Raw genomic sequence first — 22217 nt, 5'->3', positions numbered from 1 at the left:
GAGGTGAAAAGGTTCACAATGATGTCAAGCACTTTCTGTGCCAGTGTTACTGTAGCCTCTCTCTCTCTCTCAATCGAAAAGCATTAGTATTTCAACTGTGAGCTTAAGTTTCAGTCTTGTGATTTTTTTTTTTTCAAAGAAACATATATGGCTTTGACATTAGAATAGAGAGGAAAAAACAATCCTTTTTTAAAATCTGTCTTAATGTTACGCCATTAGCAAAAGACTAACTTTAGCCCCTGTACTGGCGCTTTTGATTCCAAACTGGGTCCAAGCTGTAGAGTAAGTGTCGGTTCGCATGGCTCTTCTTGTTTAATGTTGTTGAGAATGTGCTCTATACACCAGCTTCGTCCACCGAGACCCTCCCCTTTATTTGCCTGCATACTTGTTCCTAATAAACGACACTTCTCCTAGATGCAGTGAAAACGTGCATGGGATATTCACTAGATTTCACACCCAACCGAGGGGGAGGGATGAACTTTTGCATTTTTTTTTCTTTTCCTTTGATGAGAACATGTATATTGTACAAAATATATATATATATGAAATATAAATTATACATGGTGTGAGGAGCAGGGATGTGGTGGAGTATAACAACAAAAAGGAATGTTACACTCGTGCTACAGTTTCTGTCGTTCCATGACATGCTTTTGTGGACAGCTAATAAAAGACCACAGGTTAAATCATATTAAAGGTCTCCGATTTTATTTCGCTTCGTCTCTGGAATGTTTTTCTCCATGATGGTGCGTTTATTCACGAAAAATAGAACAAGCCGAGATTTCCCCATCTTTCAGCTGCTTATATTTTATTTGGACAGAACTTTTTTTTTTGTAGTTTTGCTATGGGCTCAAATTGTGGTTGTAAATCAGTTTTGTATGTGTAAAAAGAATTTGTGTGTGCGTAAAAAGATTTGTGTGTGGACTTAGCCAAAAAAAATACCTGTGAAACTCTGCACTCAAGTTTCAAGTTACAAGTACGAATTTTGACCCAGTTTTTCTTTCTTTCATCTGATTGGCCAATGTCATGTCAATCACAAATTTAACTATCCAATCAGAGAACAGGTGGGTTTGGCTATTGGAGGGGTGCTTTATGGAGTTTCAGATCCTTCGGTTGGCTTAGGTGCAGGGCCACGTTTCACACTACTAGGCTAAACCCCAAATTACTAGACAACATAAGCAATTTTCTCATTCAAAAACAAAGAAGAGATGGTAAAATTCAAGTTTTTTTTATTGCAGAAAGATTTGCAAGCTGAAAATGTTCACTGGTTTTAGATACACACGTCTTAGAAATCAATGATATGTTCTTCAGAACATCAGAATGAATGGAAAGCAACAAAAGCACCAACGTTTAAACCGGTCAGAGTGTTTTTGGTGAACCATCTCATTAAGAGAGATTTGGATTTCTACTGAAACTCTATTCTCACTTCCTCTGTGAAAGATGACTCCACTTTAAATTCGTGAGTGAGCGAGTGTTCACAAAGGGATTTTTTTTGGAGGAACGCTAACCCACACTCCTCGCATACGTAGCTCTTTGGCTTCCCGGCGTGAGTCCGCCTGTGTTTCTTCATGTGGTAAGACAACCTGAAACCTTTGTCACATATGTCACATTTAAATGGCTTCTCTCCCGTGTGGATCCGCATGTGCGACTTCAAATAGCCCGACTGGATGAAGGCTTTGCCGCACACTTCGCACTTGTATGGCCGCTCCCCGGTGTGGTACCTGTTGTGGAGCCTGAGCTCGTTGGCGGTCAGGAAGGTCTTCCCGCACACGGTGCACTGGTGCGGCCTCTCTCCTGTGTGGATGAGCTCGTGCCTCTTCAGTGACGTCTCCTTCATGAACTGCTTGCCGCAGCTGTTGCAGGGATACCGGACCCCGATGTGGACTTGCTCCACGTGGTTTGTGAGCTGCAGCTTGGTACGATACGCCATGCTGCACTGTGTGCAGGCCCACGGCCTCTCCTCCGAGTGCGTTCCCATGTGGACCGTGAGCTCCGAGGCCGAGCGGTAGCACTTCCCGCACTGCCAGCAGAGGAAGGGTTTCTCCCCAGTGTGTTTCCGCTGATGCACCGTCAGACAGTTGGAGGACCTGAACTTCTCCGGGCACAAGTTACAAACATAAGGGAACTCTCCTTTATGGATTCTCTGATGAATGGCGAGGTAGGACAGCTGGATGAAGCTTTTGTCACACTGCGGGCAGGGATACGGCCCGGAGAAGTTGTGCTGTTTCTCGTAGTGTTCCCTCAAGCGTCTCAGTAAAGTGAAAGTCTTGTCGCACATTGTGCACTGCATAGGTCTGTGCATTAGCTTGTGCCTCTCAAAGGCAGCCTCGTTTGCCAGGATCTTCCCACACTCTTTGCAGTACAGGGGGTCGTGGATCCTCTGGTGCACTTTGAGCATGGTCATGCTCTTGAACTCTTTCCCGCAGTCGTCACATTTCATAATATCCCTCATTTCCAGCTTGCAAACGTTCTCCTGGTGGTCCTTCAAAGCGGACAGGTATTCGAAGTGCTTGCCACAGTTGGAACACCACACTGGGATCTTCAGAGGGGCCCCTTGCTGGAGGTCAGCGCTGCTCGCGTCGCTTTGGCTCGGCCCCGCCCTATGCTCCTTCTTCCACAAGAATCGACTGGTTTTCTTGTGACAGATGGCGTAAATCTGGTGTCTCTTGAGGCCGTGCATGTGTTTGAAGCGCTTCTTGCAGTGGACGCAGTGATACGGCCGATCGTCCGTGTGACACTGTATGTGTCTGTTCAGGGTTTTGACGCTGTCAAACGCTCGAGAGCACACCGGGCATACTTTCAGGCCTTTTTTGGCCACTTTTCGCACAGGCACAGCAGGGGGCTCCTCACATGTGTCTGCAGGAGTGTCCAGATTACTTTCCTGCTTATCAGCGTCTCCAGTCTCCACGCAGTTCTGCGTAAAAGTTTCGGCTTCAGCCAAAATCTGCTCCACCGTCTTGGTCTGCTCCTCTCTGATGCCCTCATGACCGTGAATAATCTGATGCTTCTTTAACGTGTCTTTGTACTTGAAGCCTTTCTCACATGTGACGCAAATAAAGGGACGCTCTTCGGAGTGAGATCGTAAATGCTTTGCAATGTCTGCAGTGCAGGGGAGGATCCTGCTGCAGATGGGACAGACTTTACCCTCCATCGACACCTCCGAAGCTGGCTGCGTATTTGAGCGCTGAGCCTCTTTCCTCCTTACCTTCTTCTGCTCTCTGCTTTTACAGATCTCCTTCTGGTGTCTCTTTAAAACATAAGGATTCTTGAATTTCTTCTCACAGAAAGAGCACTTGTATGGGCGATCCTCTGAGTGAGACTTCATGTGCCGCTCCATATCCACTCGGCGAGCAAAATACTTCCCACAAAAAGAGCAGTTTCTGTCTTCTGACATCTCTGAGGTGCTTGGATCCCCTGAGTCTTCCTCTTTACCGCTGTTGTACATCTCCCCCCTTTCGTGGACGCGCATGGTGTGTCTGTTCATGTCGTAATGGTCCCTGAATCGTTTGTCGCAGCTGGTGCACTTGTACTTAAGGTCCCGGTTTGCATCGTGAATCTCCTGGTGCCGTCTCATGGCCGCCGCCCGCAGGAAAGTCTTATTGCACACAGGACATGTTTTATTGTTAGGGTATTTTTTCCTTTGTCTCTTAGCCGTCGCTGAGTCTTGATCCTCTTTTAAGGCTCTTCTCTTCAACTCAAGTCTTTTGCTTTGTTTAAGTGGTTGAAAAGCGGCCGGCTTTAAGGCATCGCCTGCTTCCTCTTGCGTTCCGTCTTCTTCCGTTTCCTCCTCATTTATTACATTTTCTTCTTGGTCATCGACCAAACTGGGCGCCTGTTCGATCTGGATGTAGTCCAGCAGCGTCACAGTTTCACCCTCCACCTGGACGGTCATGCAGCTTTCCAGCTGCTCTGGTGCGTGCTGTAACTGTATTTGGTCTGGATCGATCACAACCTTCTCCAGCTGAGGAAGGGACAGTGAGGACAGGATGCAATTCCCAAATGAAGATGGAATGGCCTGAGTTTCATCTGAAGGAGAAAGAAGAATGCATTAGTTTTGTTAGAGTGTCAAAGCTCAAAGAAAAAGCAAAAGTGTGTTCGTGGTAGTTTTGTGCATAATATCAGTTTGCTGGTAAAAGGTTCCTGCAGCCTGAGTGGCCTACATGTACCATTCCATGCTCCTAGCAGTGGCAAGGACACAAACAAACACCAAAACTAGAAAAAAAATAGAGTGACCACCAAGTGCTAAACCAGTCCCTCTTGGGGGTTGTGAATTGGTGTTATTCTGTGTTAGTCCAAATATTCCTGTAATGTTGTGAGTAGTGTGCTTGTGATATTATAAAAATCCCATGAAGGGACCACAACTCGCCCATCTTGGACTTCAGGAAGCTTCTGTAGTCCTCATTTGCTCTGCAGTCATAAAGCAGCTCTTCACCTGCTGGATGTTCTGGTTAGAGCTGCCCTCTAGCTGCCCAAAAATGAACTACCATTGCCTGCTGGAGTCCAAGATGGTGGAGTTGAATGCTGTTTGACCACACGAGGAGAAACTATGTGGGCCACCACAGCACTGAAATGGTTCACCAACCAGTGCAAAAATGTGAATTAAGAAGACCTCAAGCTAACTGGTTAGCAGCTTCTGAACTTTCAATATAAGAGCAAGAGGACTTTCCACAGATTAACACAAAGATTCACAAAATATAATTGGAAGATTGTTAATATGACAAAGAAGCCACTACGCTGTATGTACGAAACAAAGAAACAAAAAAATCCCCTGAAAAATATAATTGACTGCACACATAACTAGACTCCTCAATTACTTTTTGTTTTTTAAGTGATGGTATACCTCCTGCTTGGTGTATGACTTTGTGTCAGACTGTGTGATTGTGGTGTTGTTTTTTGCGTAGCCATTTCCTTTATTGTCAGGTTTATAAAACTATGTAAAAGCTTTCATTTTCGTGATGAGTTGCTCTCATCGATCGGTTCACATCACATTTTCAGATCTCTTGGAACCCCGGTCAAGATGGTGCTTAAAAAATAAAAAATAAAATAAGTGCTACCACCTAATTTTAAGAGCTGGATGTTTTTAGGTATGAATGGTCTGTTTATGACAAATGTTATGAGACTAGTTAACCATCAAAGAAGAAAAATGTTCTGACCACCAATTATCGGTTGGTATTAGGGCTGCCACAAACAATTATTTTGATAGTCGACTAGTCACCGATTATTTCTGCGATTAGTCGACTAATCAGATCATGCAACGATTGGACTTAAAACGTACAGCTTATTGCACCAGCACACATCTGCTCTTATATAACTATCATTATGTGCTAACTAAAAATAAAGACAAGATGATAGTTTATTAAATTTTAATGAAATTTGCAGATTGTTTCAGTGAAGTTTAATAAACTCAGCCGTCTGCTCCTTGTTATCTAAAATATAACAGGACACCGGAGTATATTCTCAACCATCTCACACTTCTGATAATCAGTTGTCTGCTTGACGTTTATTCAGCTGTGTAAAAACTATAACTTTAATCTCAGCCAAACCGATTTACTCAGGAACAAATAAAGTACTAAAAAAAGCCAAACAATAACATTTAAGTTATCTAAGTGACTTATATATGTTTAACCTGAGTAACGAAAGACAGCGGTGGGTTTGAAAACGATTTGCTGGGAGTCCGGTGTTCTCACGGGCTCTAGTGAGCCTTGAACCCCGGCTAACTATTGAGCTGGTGGGTAACAGACGTCTCCGAAAACGTCGGAGCACTTTTGAAAATATGTGGTGTCTTGATAAACTGAGCAGATATTTGAGGTTTACACAGCTACATTCTCGCCAAACGTTTATTTTGTGACCCAGAAAGAATACTAAGAGTAATATTAAAACTAACTAGCTGCCGCCATTGTTGACAACTGCGTTGGGCCGCGCTATGAATTCTGGGACAGAGCTAGTTCTTCTTCGGGGTTTAACGGCAGCTGGCATCCTTGTACATGCAGTGCTGTCATCTTCTGTTTCAGTCCGTTATTACACTCTTAAATCCTGCCACTTATTCCTGCGTCTTTTGGGATCTTACAAAGCTTCAAACGACGCATCGACTATTAAATCAGTCGTCGACGATCGTCGACGTAATCGTGACTAGTCGACTAATTTTTGCAGCCCTAGTTGGTATGCTGCAAAGCAGAGATAAATGTAGTTTTTGTTACATTTCTTCCACAGAAGTAAAAGAGAGTAGAATGTGGACCATTTAAACTTTGTTTTAGTAACAGGTTGAGGACATTTTAATCTTCTCTCAAAGTGAAACATTAATGTTCATCAGGTTACTTTTTCTACAAATAACCTAACTGAAAATAAACTGCAAATAAACTCTTCTAACCTTTTCCACATGTCTGCGTTCTGTCTAAATACACTTTGCTGCTGTATTGTATGCCAACTGAGATGAGCAGATCATGCCAGAGATCACTACAGCTCAGAGAACAGCTGGACAGTGTTTGTAGACAAGTCCATCATCCATTCAGACTACATTAGCAATAATGTGCTCGTGACCCAAGACGAGACTCACCGCTCCAGTCGAAATGTCCCAGTGTTGTGTGATATTGCAGTACAGTTTTTAGGTGCTGCAGGTCAGGAACCGAGTGTGTACACTCCTCCAGAGCTGAAGGGACGGCACTGAGCATGGAAGCAGTCTAGAGAAGAAATGCAAAAAATACAAATAAAAGGAAATAAAAAGGTAGCCAAGGCCAAAATTTCACCATAAACCCTCTTCTGACTTGAAAGATTACTTGGAAAATTTGTAATTTTTTAAATGCAAACTGGACTTATTTAGGGAAGTAGAATAGTGCTGGAAAGGCCGCTTTGCCACACTTATTCTAGTACCTGTTGAATATCTGGAACTGGAAGAAGCTTCTCCAATCTGGACAGGAAGTCCAGCATTAAAACCTGAATAGCACTGTCATATTCAGGCCCAAAGTCAGTAGGGAAAACATGCTGAGGGTGGAAAAGAAATGTGTATTATATATTCTGTTTCTCTATTATTAGATAGGATACATGAGTTTGACAGCACATGATGTTACAAACCTGGAAGAACCTGTCCTTCTCTTCAGGATCCTTCAACAACAATTCAACCTGATCCACAAAGTTGGACTCTGGAAACTCAACATCTGCAAAAGACGGCTGGAAAAAAAAAAAAACTAAAAATCACAAGCTGCAATTTAGGAAGAAAAAAAATAAAAATAATCGGAGGGAAACTATGACCAGGCTGCTGGCCTACAGGGCACTTGTTTTTCTTCTAAAGGATCTAACCTGTGCTGCCCAAGTCGACACGAGGGCCTTGATCCTGTTCAGGTGCATCTCGATGGTTTCTCTGTCCGTTATCTGCTCGGTCCGACACAATTCAAGAACAACCTGAAACAAGATTTTATTAATTTAAAAAAACATTAACAAAGTCCAACTACAGCAGGGACTCTCCTGGCTTAGAAACAGGCCTGATTAAACAAGGCAGCAAACAGTCAGCACACCACATTTCCCTGATTACTGTAACCATTACTAAAAACAACACAGCCACACAGGATTGGCCTGTTGTCCATGTTTGGGAAGGATTTCAAAAAATGATCCGTTATCAGTATTATACATGACTATAGGGTAAAAATAAACAGCTGTACAACTACATAACAGTTAAAGAGATACATTTTAGAGTCCCTAACCCAAAAAAATTTCCAGTTCTCTCACCATGCAGCACTTTATCATCTGGTGAACTCACTCAGTTTTATTTAGGGAAGCTACTAGAACTGGTCTGCATGCTTTAATGTTACACAAGCAATAGTTTTTTTTACTGTACATTAGTACAGCACAGCACAAGTAACACTGTTTCTGCTCTTCTTAGAAAGAATGCAATTCAGAAAGATGGGTGACGGCGTCGATCTCTAAAGAGCCGTTAGCCTCCAGTGACTTCAATCAAGGGCCCCAAAGATTTCTCTAAACCTCGCCTATGGCAGCCACTCTTCCACAAGAGGGACTTACCCGTGCTCTGAGTCCCAGGAGGAGCTGAGCTTTCTGATCTGCATTTAGCATCTCAGGGACGATTTCTGTGACCGTGCTGATGAACTCCTCCACCATCCCATAGTCGTGCACGCTTCCCCCCTGCACGACGTGCCACATGGCCGCAGATACCAGGCGCAGAGGAGGTATGAAGAGGCGAAGAGATGGCAACAGGAGAGGTGGATCTGGAAAATATTTGTACAATATTTAAAAAGTTACTCACTGTAGATTAAATTAATCTGGAGCCTTGCAAAATAAACGGAAACTATCAAGAGAATGTGAAGAAGCAACTGCTTTGACTTTATGACAAAATATCTCTGCATTAGGTGCTCAAGATTGAAAATGGATTAAGTCCCGGAGTGGATGAAGGAGCAGATGTTGAAGGCTGTGGTTAAATAGTCCCAGATAGAAATCATGCTCCGTTACAAAGAAATTAAGTTAGAAGCTTAGGAGCATAGCCAGAATAGCTTTCCACCTGTGAAGGGAACTCTTAAAGTGAAGTAAAGCACGATGATGCTGAACACTTCCTGTGGATTAGTGCTTACAGCAGGTTGGAGGCGTAATGTAGCACTAGATTAATGTGCTCTCCACTGGCCGTTACACTAATTGTTTGACAAAAACAGATCAGACGAGGTGCAACTCCACTGCTGTTATGCAAACACAGAGAGAAAGAGAGACAGTGGAGTCTATTTCAAACTTTCCACATGAATGAAAGCTCATAAATGCTGAAGATCACTGATTTAAGGTCAACTGCATTTACATGAAGTAACGCATTATATACAGTGCTGTAAAAACCAAACAAAAAAAAGTCAAGTCACATCTCATTTGCTTACATTTCGCCAGGAAAAAGGGATATATGACAAAAAAAAAGTTTGTACAACAAGCCTGAACGTGAGCATTTGGTACACCGGTATCGCCTTTATTGTTCAACACATCCTGAACTGTCTCACAGAAGATTCCTTGTCATTTTTTTAGTCTTCAGGATTAGTTCTCCAGGCTTTTGGGAGGACGTTCAAAGCTCTTCTTTGGATGTCAGCCATCTTTAGATGATCCCACACTGCTCCAATAAAGTTGAAATCCAGACTCACGACCTGTCTGAGGCCAATCCATGACCGATAGTGTGCACTGGCAGTGTGTTTAATCATTTTTCATGATTAAAAGGTTCAAGGTTCTTTATTTGTCACATGCATAGTTATACAAGTATAACACACAGTGAAATGAAACAGTGAAAAAAATGAGGCACCTCCTAATCAGATGTCTGCTAGATGGCATTACATGGTGATTTAGCATACTTCAGCCTTTCCCTTCATTAAGAATGACTTCTCAACAACCAACCTTCCACTGAGGTGAAGAGCAGATGACTCAACTGATGAGCAAGGTGCTTCTATTGTCAGGCCTTTGCAGGATTTTCTTCCCGTTTCTTCAGGACTTACTATTTTATGTTGTCACACTGTGTTATTACTGTGATTTAGTGTTTATGTCACTGGCTGCTAGTAAAAGTGACTAAAGATACGATTTAAAATGAGTTCTTTGCTAAATTGCCGCTTAAGTATAGATGAAACACTGCTTCATCCCTTGAGTTAGAAGCCTTTCTTGTGCTCAAATAATTCATAATAGCTCAAATAGTTCAAACTATCACAAAGAATTACAAGAAAGTCTAGCTTTGGGAGAAATATACAAAGTAATGAGAGGTGGCTCAAAACTTTTACACAGTGACTTACAGCTGAAGTGAACCTCACTAAGTTTGCAATTGAGAGCTTCGGTGTGTTGTGTCAAAAGCGATCGTCTTCCAAAAAGTGATTTGGGGTATGTGCCAAAAAACGAGCATGGGAATTTAAAATGTTGTTATAGTCTGACAACATATGTCAAACATATTGCTCAGTAATGATGTGAAGTCACTGAGAGCCTGTAAGAATTTTCCTGTTGCAAGGTAGATCCAGGTTAAATGTCTCATTAATATTAAAAATCTCTTTCAAGAGAGATCTGGCCAGGAGGACAGCAGAAATTTCAACAGGTTTAACATTACAGTTGTATAAACAAACCGAAAGAACTAGATTTATTATACCATACCATACCATACCACCTTTATTTATAAAGCACTTTAACATAAAACCAGAGTTCACAAAGTGCTGTACATGCTAAAAGCATAAGTAAAGAAAATTAAAATGAGATAAGATAAAATAAATAACTAAAAAACTAAAATAAATTGAAACATGTCAAAACAAATTGAGTCAACCCCTCTAATCAATGCCAAAGGCTTCAGCGAATAAATATGTTTTAAGAAGACTTTTAAATTCAGAGAGAGAAGAGGCCTGCCTAACATGCAAGGGTAGATCATTCCACAACTTTGGAGCAACTACAGCAAAAGCACGATCACCTTTAGATTTATACTTAGTTTTTGGTACCTTAAGGAGCTGCTGATTGGCGGACCTAAGGGAACGGGCAGGTGTATATGGTTGTAGTAGCTCCGAGAGGTAGGGGGGGGCCAGGCCATTAAGAGATTTAAAAGCAAACTAGAAAAATTTGCATTTCCTGCGAAAATGCAGTGTGGATGCTTAAAGCTGAAGCTGTATGCAAAAAGTAGCTGAAAAAGCTGAAAAGTTGCAGAAATTGTAAAAACTTTGCAGAAGCAAAAGAAGTTTGCTAAAATGGAATAACTTAGCAGAACTGCAATATCTTAGAGGAAACATAATACTTGGCAGAAATACAATAGCATAGCAGAATTTAGCAGAAATATTGTAACTTACCCAGAAACATGATAACTTCTCAAAATACAAGAATTTAGGAGAAATAGTATAAGATAACAGAAAGAATATATTTAGCCAAAAATACTTAAACATTATAGAAACACTAATGATTTAGAAAAATAGTACAACAGAGCAGAAATATTGTGATTTACCAGAGACACTGTGATGAACTATGAATATTGTAATTTTAAATTAAGACTATGTTTTAAGCACAAATATTATAATTTGGCAGAAATACTATAATTTAGCAGAAATACTATATTAAGCACAATCCTATAAAAAGCAGAAATGGTATGATTAAGCATAAATACTACATTTAGTAGAAATACTTTGTTTTAGCACAAATCCTATGAAAAGCAGAAATACTATATTAAGCACAAATCCTATAAAAGCAGAAATAGTATATTAAGCACAAATCTTATAAAATAGCAGAAATAGTGTGATTTAGCACAATAGTAATAAGTTAAACAGAAAAATTGGAAAAGCAAAATGGACAGCTGAAAAAATGCTGAACATGCTGAGGTTCCCTCAAATATACTTGTTAAATGACAAAAATCAGCAAAAAAAATTTATGACTGCCACACAATTACAAATATGTACACATGAGGAAACACACATGCACAGAGAGACACACACACAAGATCCAATTCAGTCAACCAGTCTAAATATATTGAATTTGAATCCTACAATGACATGCTGTCAAATAAGGGCAGGGTCCTCTCTCTCCCACTAAACACACACACACACACACACACACACACACACACACACACACACACACACACACACACACACACAGGGAGAGAAGACTAAGTTTCTAGGTCAGCCTGGGAGCTGCTGAATTTGAATCCACCAATCAGAGAGGCTGTTTACGTTTTCCCGCCAAAACAGGTGCATCTGTTTACACACGCAGCAGCACAGAGAGGCACAGGATTATTGCAGCCTATTTCTCATAGTGAGGACTCCCCTCAAACAAATGACCATAATTTCCTAACCGTAGGGGCTAGAGCGGTCATTCTTACACTGTTTTGTTCAGAAGAGATGGGGGAATCTTCCAGTGTTAACAATTTATCATTAAAATGTGAATTTTTAGAGATATATGACATGGATGACTTGTTGACTTAGAAGCCACGAATTCCCCAATATGCAAATTTGAATGCCTGAGACCACATATGTGATTGGCTGGCTGGGAAGCCGTGCAGGCCCTGATTTGTGGATTTGAATTCCTCAGCCCTCAGATATGATTGGCTGGCTTAGAAGCCACGAAGGCCCCAATATGCAAATTTGAATGCCTCAGGACACTTATTTGATTGGCTGGGAAACTGTGCAGGCCCTGATTTGAAAATTTGAATGTCTCAGTCCTCACAGAGGATTGGCTGCCTGGGGACCTGGCAGAAATATATAGAAATACTATTATTAAGCATAAATACTACATTTAGTAGAAATACTATGTTTTAGCACAAATATTATAAAAAGAAGAAAAACTATAATTTAGCAGAAATACTATATTAAGCACAAATCCTATGAAAAGCAGAAACAGTATGATTTAGCAGAAATACTGTATTTAGCACAAGTACCGAAAAGTACCAGAAATACTATGATTTAGCAGAATAGTAATAACTTATTGAAACACAAATGCACAGAGGGACACACAAACACAGGCTCTAATCCAGTCAACCAGTCTAACTATGTTCAATTTAAATCCTACAATGACATGCTGTCAAATAAGGGCAGGGTCCTCTCTCTCCCACTAAACACACACACACACACACACACACACACACACACACACACACACACACACACACACACACACACAGGGAGAGAGGACTAAGTTTCTAGGTCAGCCTGGGAGCTGCTGAATTTGAATCCACCAATCAGAGAGGCTGTTTACGTTTTCCCGCCAAAACAGGTGCATCTTTTTACACACGCAGCACAGAGACATAGACCTGCTTCTTTCAGTTTATTTCACATAGTGAGGATTCCCCTCAAACAAATGACCATAATTTCCTAACCATAGGGGCTAGAGCGGTCATTCTTACACCGTTTTGTTCAGAAGAGATGGGGGAATCTTCAAGTGTTGACAATTTATCATTAAAATATGAATTTTTAGAGATATATGACATGGATGACTTGTTGACTTAGAAGCCACGAATTCCCCAATATGCAAATTTGAATACCTGGAGCCCACATACATGATTGGCTGGCTGGGAAGCTGTGCAGGCCCTGATTTGTGGATTTGAATTCCTCAGCCCTCAGATATGATTGGCTGGCTTAGAAGCCATGAAGGCCCCAATATGCAAATTTGAATGCCTCAGGACACATATATGATTGGCTGGGAAACCGTGCAGGCCCTGATTTGAAAATTTGAATGTCTAAGTCCTCACAGAGGATTGGCTGCCTGGGGACCTGGCAGAAATATATAGAAATACTATGATTAAGCATAAATACTACATTTAGTAGAAATATTATGTTTTAGCACAAATACTATAAAAAGCAGAAATACTATAATTTAGCAGAAATACTATATTAAGCACAAATCCTATAAAAAGCAGAAATAGGATGATTAAGCATAAACACTACATTTAGTAGAAATACTATGTTTGAGCAAAAATCCTATAAAAAGCAGAAATACTATATTAGGCACAAATCCCATAAAAAGCAGAAATAGTATGATTAAGCATAAATACTACATTTAGTAGAAATACTATGTTTTAGCACAAATAGTATAAAAAGCAGAAATATTGTAATTTAGCAGAAATACTATATTAGGCACAAATCTTATAAAATAGCAGAAATAGTATTATTTAGCACAATAGTAATAAGTTAAACAGAAAAATTGGAAAAGCAAAATGGACAGCTGAAAAAATGCTGAACATGCTGAGGGTCCCTCAAATATACTTGTTAAATGAAAAAATCAGCAAAAAAATGCACAGGGAGAGAGAAGTAAGTTTCTAGGTCAGCCTGGGAGCTGCTGAATTTGAATCCACCAATCAGAGAGCCTGTGTACTTTTTCCCGCCAAAACATGTGCCTCTTTTTACACACGCAGCACAGAGAGGCACAGGATTATTGCAGCCTATTTCTCATAGTGAGGACTCCCCTCAAACAAATGAAAATAATTTCCTAACCGTAGGGGCTAGAGCGGTCATTCTTACACCGTTTTGTTCAGAAGAGATGGGGGAATCTTCCAGTGTTTACAATTTATCATTAAAATATGAATTATTAAAGATATTTGACTTCTAATGCACCATAACTGAGTAGAGCGAAGCAAAAACTGCCTTGACTTGCCCTCAAACAACGCTTTCTAACTCTAAATCTATTTGGAGTATCGATATCATTCTTTCACCGTAAGAGACAGCAGGCTTTGGTGAACAATCATGGAAATTTTCAGGTCTCTGTGGAAATCCAACAAAAAGTTATGACGAGAGAAAAAAGTGGTTCATTTCCACAGTTTGAAATCTGAAGAAATCTGAGCGAAGGACAAATTTCCTACCCTCAAACAAGTCCAACTCATTTCAGAACGGTAATAGGTGAGAAAATAATTCTTGAATTGTGAGCGTCACGAGTGTCTGAAGATATACCGGGACAAGCCTCATGTCTTAACTTTGCTTCGTTAAGGAGATATGACGATTCGAATATGCCTCTCATTACAGAAATGCAGCGGTGATTTTGAACAAACTCTCCATTGACTTTATATGGAGAGTTTTCTGACCTTGTGTTAGTCTGAGGAGATTTGCCAAAATTCTATAAATCCCACAACAATGATGGTGACATTTTCTGAAAGCCAGCAAAAATACCTACGTTTTGATGTATAATTTGTGGAAGTTGAGTGAAAATTGAGCAAGTAGCAGGAAGTTGTTCGGACATGAAGTGAAAATTGCAAAACCTTCAGTGGCACACTGGAAGCCAAGAGCATAGCAACCATAACAACACATGTATTTTGTGAAAAATCACAATTTTGCAACTCAAAACTTTAAGAGGCATAAAAGTAAAACAGTAAAAGATTTGAAAAAGCTGAATCATACCTGAATAGCCCAATAATTTGTGAACATTTTAAAATTTGAATGGTTGTTCTAGGTGAAAGTATGAGGAAGTAGTTAAGTTTCAAAAACAAGCAAATTTTAGCAGAATTGCTGAAGTTTCCCATTCATTTCAATGGGACAAATTAAAGGAAAAAAGCTTAATATTTTAAAAAGTATAATAGCAAAAAAATAGCAAAAGTCATAGCCGGAAAGAGCAAAAATAGCAGAATAGTTTAAAATTTGAACGGTGAAAATCGGCTGAAAATTGTGGAAGTAGTTCTACGGCGAAAAGTGTACGGAAGCAACTTGAAGAATAATAATAATAATAAAGAATAAAGAGAAACAGGAACTCAATAGTGTGGATGCTTAAAGCATCCACACAACTAGAAAAATTTGCATTTCCTGCGAAAATGCAGTGTGGATGCTTAAAGCTGAAGCTGTATGCAAAAAGTAGCTGAAAAAGCTGAAAAGTTGCAGAAATTGTAAAAACTTTGCAGAAGCAAAAGAAGTTTGCTAAAATGGAATAACTTAGCAGAACTGCAATATCTTAGAGGAAACATAATACTTGGCAGAAATACAATAGCATAGCAGAATTTAGCAGAAATATTGTAACTTACCAGAAACATGATAACTTCTCAAAAATACAAGAATTTAGGAGAAATAGTATAAGATAACAGAAAGAATATATTTAGCCAAAAATACTTAAACATTACAGAAACACTATGATTTAGAAAAATAGTACAACAGAGCAGAAATATTGTGATTTACCAGAGACACTGTGATGAACTATGAATATTGTAATTTTAAATTGAGACTATGTTTTAGCACAAATATTATAATTTGGCAGAAATACTATAATTTAGCAGAAATACTATATTAAGCACAAATCCTATAAAAAGCAGAAATGGTATGATTAAGCACAAATACTACATTTAGTAGAAATACTTTGTTTTAGCACAAATCCCATAAAAAGCAGAAATACTGTACTATGATTTAGTAGAAAAACTATAATTAATCAGAAATACTAAATTTAGCAGAAATACTATATTAAGCACAAATACTATGAAAAGCAGAAATAGTATGATTAAGCATAAATACTACATTTAGCAGAAATACTATATTAAGCAAAAATCCTATAAAAGCAGAAATAGTATATTAAGCACAAATCTTATAAAATAGCAGAAACAGTATGATTTAGCACAATAGTAATAAGTTAAACAGAAAAATTGGAAAAGCAAAATGGACAGCTGAAAAAATGATGAACATGCTGAACGTCCCTCAACTATACTTGTTAAATGAAAAAAATCAGCAAAAAAATCTATAACAGCCACACAATCACAAATATGTACACATAAGAAAACACACATGCACAGAGAGACACACACACAAGATCCAATTCAGTCAACCAGTCTAAATATATTGAATTTGAATCTTAGAATGAGATCATCCCATTAAAAGCCTTTCTCTCTCTCTCTCTCTCTCTCTCTGTCACACACACACACACACACACACACACACACACACACACACACACACACACAGGGAGAGAAAAGTGAGTTTCTAGGTCAGCCTGGGAGCTGCTGAATTTGAATCCACCAATCAGAGAGCCTGTGCACTCTTTCCCTCCAAAACAGGTGCATCCTTTTTACACACGCAGCACAGAGAGACACAGGATCATTGCAGTCTATTTCTCATAATGACGACTCCCCTCAAACAAATGACCATAATTTCCTAACCGTAGGAGCTAGAACGGTCATTCTTACACCGTTTTGTTCAGAAGAGATGGGGGAATCTTCAAGTGTTGACAATTTATCATTAAAATATGAATTTTTAGAGATATATGACACGGATGACTTGTTGACTTAGAAGCCACGAATTCCCCAATATGCAAATTTGAATGCCTGGAGCCCACATACATGATTGGCTGGCTGGGAAGCTGTGCAGGCCCTGATTTGTGGATTTGAATTCCTCAGCCCTCAGATATGATTGGCTGGCTTAGAAGCCATGAAGTCCCCAATATGCAAATTTGAATGCCTCAGGACACATATATGATTGGCTGGGAAACCGTGCAGGACCTGATTTGAAAATTTGAATGTCTAAGTCCTCACAGAGGATTGGCTGCCTGGGGACCTGGCAGAAATATATAGAAATACTATGATTAAGCATAAATACTACATTTAGTAGAAATACTATGTTTTAGCACAAATACTATAAAAAGCAGAAATACTATAATTTAGCAGAAATACTATATTAAGCACAAATCCTATAAAAAGCAGAAATACTATATTAAGCACAAATTCTATAAAAAGCAGAAATACTATATTAAGCACAAATTCTATAAAAAGCAGAAATACTATATTAAGCACAAATCCTATTAAAAGCAGAAATACTATATTAAGCACAAATCTTATAAAATAGCAGAAACAGTATGATTTAGCACAATAGTAATAAGTTAAACAGAAAAATTGCAAAAGCAAAATGGACAGCTGAAAAAATGCTGAACATGCTGAGGGTCCCTCAAATATACTTGTTAAATGAAAAAATCAGCAAAAAAATGCACAGGGAGAGAGAAGTAAGTTTCTAGGTCAGCCTGGGAGCTGCTGAATTTGAATCCACCAATCAGAGAGCCTGTGTACTTTTTCCCGCCAAAACATGTGCCTCTTTTTACACACGCAGCACAGAGAGGCACAGGATTATTGCAGCCTATTTCTCATAGTGAGGACTCCCCTCAAACAAATGACCATAATTTCCAAACAGTAGGGGCTAGAGCGGTCATTCTTACACCGTTTTGTTCAGAAGAGATGGGGGAATCTTCCAGTGTTTAGAATTTATCATTAAAATATGAATTATTAAAGATATTTGACTTCTAATGCACCATAACTGAGTAGAGCGAAGCAAAAACTGCCTTGACTTGCCCTCAAACAACGCTTTGTGACTTGAAATCTATTTGGAGTATCGATATCATTCTTTCACCGTAAGAGACAGCAGGCTTTGGTGAACAATCATGGAAATTTTCAGGTCTCTGTGGAAATCCAACAAAAAGTTATGACGAGAGAAAAAAGTGGTTCATTTCCACAGTTTGAAATCTGAAGAAATCTGAGCGAAGGACGAATTTCCTACCCTCAAACAAGTCCAACTCATTTCAGAACGGTAATAGGTGAGAAAGAAATTCTTGAATTGTGAGCGTCAGGGGTGTCTGAAGATATTCGGGGACAAGCCTCATGTCTTAACTTTGCTTCGTTAAGGAGATATGACGATTCGAATATGCCTCTCATTACAGAAATCCAGCGGTGATTTTGAACAAGCTCTCCATTCACTTTATATGGAGAGTTTTCTGACCTTGTGTTAGTCTGAGGAGATTTGCAAAAATTCTATAAATCCCACAACAATGATGGTGACATTTTCTGAAAGCCAGCAAAAATACCTACGTTTTGATGTATAATTTGTGGAAGTTGAGTGAAAATTGAGCAAGTAGCAGGAAGTTGTTCGGACATGAAGTGAAAATTGCAAAACCTTCAGTGGCACACTGGAAGCCAAGAGCATAGCAACCATAACAACACATGTATTTTGTGAAAAATCACAATTTTGCAACTCAAAACTTTAAGAGGCATAAAAGTAAAACAGTAAAAGATTTGAAAAAGCTGAATCATACCTGAATAGCCAAATAATTTGTGAACATTTTAAAATTTGAATGGTTGTTCTAGGTGAAAATATGAGGAAGTAGTTAAGTTTCAAAAACAGGCAAAATTTAGCAGAATTGCAGAAGTTTCCCATTCATTTCAATGGGACAAATTAAAGGAAAAAAGCTTAATATTTTAAAAAGTATAATAGTTAAAAATAGCAAAAATCGTAGCAGGAATTAGCAAAAATAGCTGAATAGTTTAAAGTTTGAACGGTGAAAATAGCACAAAAATTGTGGAAGTAGTTAAACGGCGAAAAGTGTACGGAAGCAACTAGAATAAAGTATAAAGAATAAAGAGAAACAGGAACTCAATAGTGTGGATGCTTAAAGCATCCACACAATAATAATAAAGAATAAAGAGAAACAGGAACTCAATAGTGTGGATGCTTAAAGCATCCACACAATAAGAGAATTTTAAAAACAATCCTAAAATGTACAGGTAGCCAGTGGAGTGAAATTAAAATTGGGGTAATGTGCTCAAACTTTTTTGTTCCAGTTAAAAGACGTGCTGCAGCATTTTGCACAACCTGCAGGCGCCTAATGGACGCATCACTAACCCCAAAATAAAGTGCGTTACAATAATCCAGCCTAGAAGTAACAAAGGCATGGATTACTGTCTCAAAATGCTGTTTCGATAAGATAGGCTTTATTTTGGCTAATTCCCTCAAATGAAAAAAGCTAGATCTTACAACAGCTCTGACCTGGCTTTCAAGTTTAAGATTTGCCTCTATTTTAACTCCCAGATTAGTGATGACTGGTTTAACATACTGTGCCAGTGAACCAAGATCTATAATAGTGGCCTCAGAAGCGCCACCAAAAACCATCACTTCTGTTTTCTGTTCATTAAAATGTAAAAAGTTCAAAGCCATCCAGGCCCTTATATCATCAAGGCATCTGAGCAGCGGGTCTACTGAGAAGCCATTTATCTTTTTAAGTGGGAAATAAATCTGGGAGTCATCGGCGTAGCAGTGGAAAGAAATCCCATGTTTCCTGAAAATAGACCCAAGGGGTAGGAGATATAGAGAGAAAAGAAGTGGGCCTAAAACTGAACCCTGTGGGACCCCACATTGAAGAGAAGCAACAGAGGATACAAACTCCCCGAGTTTCACAGAGAAAGTTCGCTCTGCCAAATAGGATCTGAGCCACTGCAGTGCGGTACTCCGCATACCCACCAACTGCTCTAAACGGGAAATTAAAATATTATGATCCACTGTATCAAAAGCAGCAGTTAAATCTAACAGCACAATAATAACACAGTCACCTGAGTCATTTGCCAAAAACACATCATTAAAAACTCTTAAAAGGGCAGATTCGGTACTATGTAAAGCTTTAAAACCAGATTGGAAAACTTCTAAAATACCGTGTTCTTCTAGGAAGGACATTAATTGCTTGTAAACTACCTTTTCAAGAATCTTTGAGATAAAAGGCAGTTTGGAAATAGGTCTGTAATTCGCAATAATATCAGGATCAAGAGCATTATAAATATAGATACAATAAAGCAGACAGAGATAATTTCTTTGTTTTATATATAATTATTTTAAGTAAAGATATCAGAGAATAAATAAACAAAACAACAACGACGAAACAGAAATATCTGCCACACTTTGGCACAACAGGGCCCTCAGGTGGGTCTAGGCACTGGGAGTTTAGGGTGACTGATACGGCTACCCCCATATACATTCACAGGCTAACAAGAGCGTCGTAATTATGATGCACCAGACATGAGCGTCTCTACCCAGATGGTAAACTCGGCTGTGAAAGCCCGGGCTCTCTAATGAGGAAAACTTAGGGACTGTAAAAGTACATGTACACATCAACACACTTTTTCGTTTGAATAACAATATATAAACGGCGTTGCTCGTTATATATTTAATGTTTATTCGACTTTCATACATTAGGTGTCATAACGCTTCGCTACTCTGGTTAAAGCCTCCGAAGGCAGCATCTGTGGCTGTTACAGTTAGTGCTAATTTCGGTTGCTAACTGATGCCAACCCCCTGCTGCTAGTTAACCACCCCTGCCCGCTACATTAAAGCATGCAGTCATAAAATAACCGAAAGCGTTGTTAGATAACTATCTTTGCTGACGCTGAGCTCCTTCCACTAACCACCGCACGCAGCAGCTCCCTGGCGCTGTAACGTAGCACAACGATACCGCCATGTCAGAGCGGGGTACGCCATGTTCAAAATCGGGCGCACACACACAAAAAGAAAAGCCAATAACTCGTTGCGACATAGAAATCTTTACATACACGTTAGCTTACCGTTATTAACATGTCGTGGGCTCTCCATGTTGTCTCAAAAAGCGCTCAAGCGAATAAGCAAATCAACTCGGGGTTGTTGTGAGTTGCAGTCCGCCGGACCCTGCGGTGCAAGTTGCCGGGGAGGAAGGGCGGCTCGACGATCTGGTAGAAACGCGCAGGCGTACTCAACACATTAAGTTTTGCTGGTTATTACTCAGTAGCGTCAGTCTGTTGCTGTTTTGTGTCTTCTCATACGACCTGCTAGGGCACATCTTCTGTTACGTTCGGTGACGGAAGCACATGTATGATAAATCTACAAAACTTGTGATTTTCTTCTTCTGCTTCTTACAAAGCTAACATGTCCGTCTTCTTCTCCTGTGCATGTCAGGATCACACGATGCATGATCGCTGCCCTCTAGAGGCGTTTTAAGGAACTATGTCCAAACAGTATGTGATTCTCAGGAGCAAATACGAGGAATTCTTTAGTTTTTCCTTGTTTATTTAATCTCACTGTACCGGTACTGAGAGACACAGTCGACCCTCATCCATGCATGGGATGTACTATTAACAGATAGGGGAAGTAGCTGACATCAAGAAATCCTATAAGTACAGTAAAGGACAACACGGAGGCTCTGATCATGGCAGCACAAGAACAGAACCTAATCGCCAGATCCATAGAGGCAGGAGTCTACCACAGCCATCAGGGCACAAGCTGCAAGCTCTGCAAAGGTGCCCGGAGACTATCCAAGACATAGCATTAGGAAGTACGATGTAAGCTGGGACTCCTATTCTATGGCTGGTGCATGAGGACTAGAAGTCCCCAATTCCCTATGGGTGTTCTAACTTTTATTTCCCATATAGACTAGATTTTTTATCAAGATGTTTTTTGTAACCCCCCCTCCCTAGGCTATAGAAGAAAACTGTTGATCCAAATGATATGACAGCATAATGATAAATGGCCCAGATGGGTCATACTTGTCTATAATAGCCTACCTTCATTAAAGACATTAAAAAAATCATAGTTTTCATTCAGGATATAATTTTAATACAAATATTTTCTGACCCTAAACGTTTTATATTAGGTTTGTACCCAGTTAATTATATTATCTCACTGAATCAAACAAAGTTTTTATAAATATGTTTGTTATTGGCAAGGGCAGGGATAGCTCAGTAGGTAGAGTGGTTGCCCCATGATCGGAAGGTCGGTCACTGAACGGTTACCCTGAGGTGCCCCTGAGCAAGGTACCGTCCCTACACGCTGCTCCCCGGGCGCTGCATTGGTGGCTGCCCACCCATTCAATGGGTGAATGGGTTAAATGCAGAGAAGTAATTTCCCTATGGGGACTAACACATTAGCCATTTTCCTGTAATGTAGAAAATGGCTAATGAGCCCAATATGAAGAAATGGTTCTCTACCTTATAGCTACAACAGAAAAAAATACTTATTACTAATTATTTTGTAAAGAAAGGCTTTTTCTTTCTCTTGAGTCATCCAGAG

General features: G+C 39.6%; 1 protein-coding gene across 1 annotated transcript; it reads right to left on the bottom strand.

The window, feature by feature from the left end:
- Positions 1-1209: 1209 nt before the first annotated feature.
- Positions 1210-21121, bottom strand: LOC113009423 (zinc finger protein 14-like). Its single transcript, XM_026147700.1, has 7 exons — positions 20741-21121; positions 8008-8210; positions 7291-7392; positions 7066-7161; positions 6865-6975; positions 6551-6674; positions 1210-4023 (listed from the first exon to the last, which is right to left on the bottom strand). The coding sequence occupies exons 1-7, from the start codon at positions 20766-20768 to the stop codon at positions 1403-1405; spliced, it is 3285 nt and encodes a 1094-aa protein (XP_026003485.1). The 5' UTR covers positions 20769-21121; the 3' UTR covers positions 1210-1402.
- Between the last annotated feature and the right edge of the window lie 1096 nt (positions 21122-22217).

This window comes from Astatotilapia calliptera, chromosome 17 (assembly GCF_900246225.1).
Source record: "Astatotilapia calliptera chromosome 17, fAstCal1.2, whole genome shotgun sequence".
In the NCBI taxonomy this organism is placed as follows: Eukaryota; Metazoa; Chordata; class Actinopteri; order Cichliformes; family Cichlidae; genus Astatotilapia; species Astatotilapia calliptera.
The sequence above is the reverse complement of the archived record's forward strand: the minus strand, read 5'-3'. Positions and strand labels throughout refer to the sequence as shown.

Bases quoted from the DNA above. Each gene is read 5' to 3' on its own strand.
- LOC113009423 (XM_026147700.1), bottom strand. From the start codon at position 20,768: ATGGAGAGCCCACGACATGTTAATAACG. The intron at 7,393-8,007 runs GTAAGTCCCTCT...ATCTTGTTTCAG, and splicing joins TCCTGGGACTCAGAGCACGG to GTTGTTCTTGAATTGTGTCG. The intron at 6,675-6,864 runs GTACTAGAATAA...TTTCTTCTCTAG, and splicing joins CAGTTCCAGATATTCAACAG to ACTGCTTCCATGCTCAGTGC.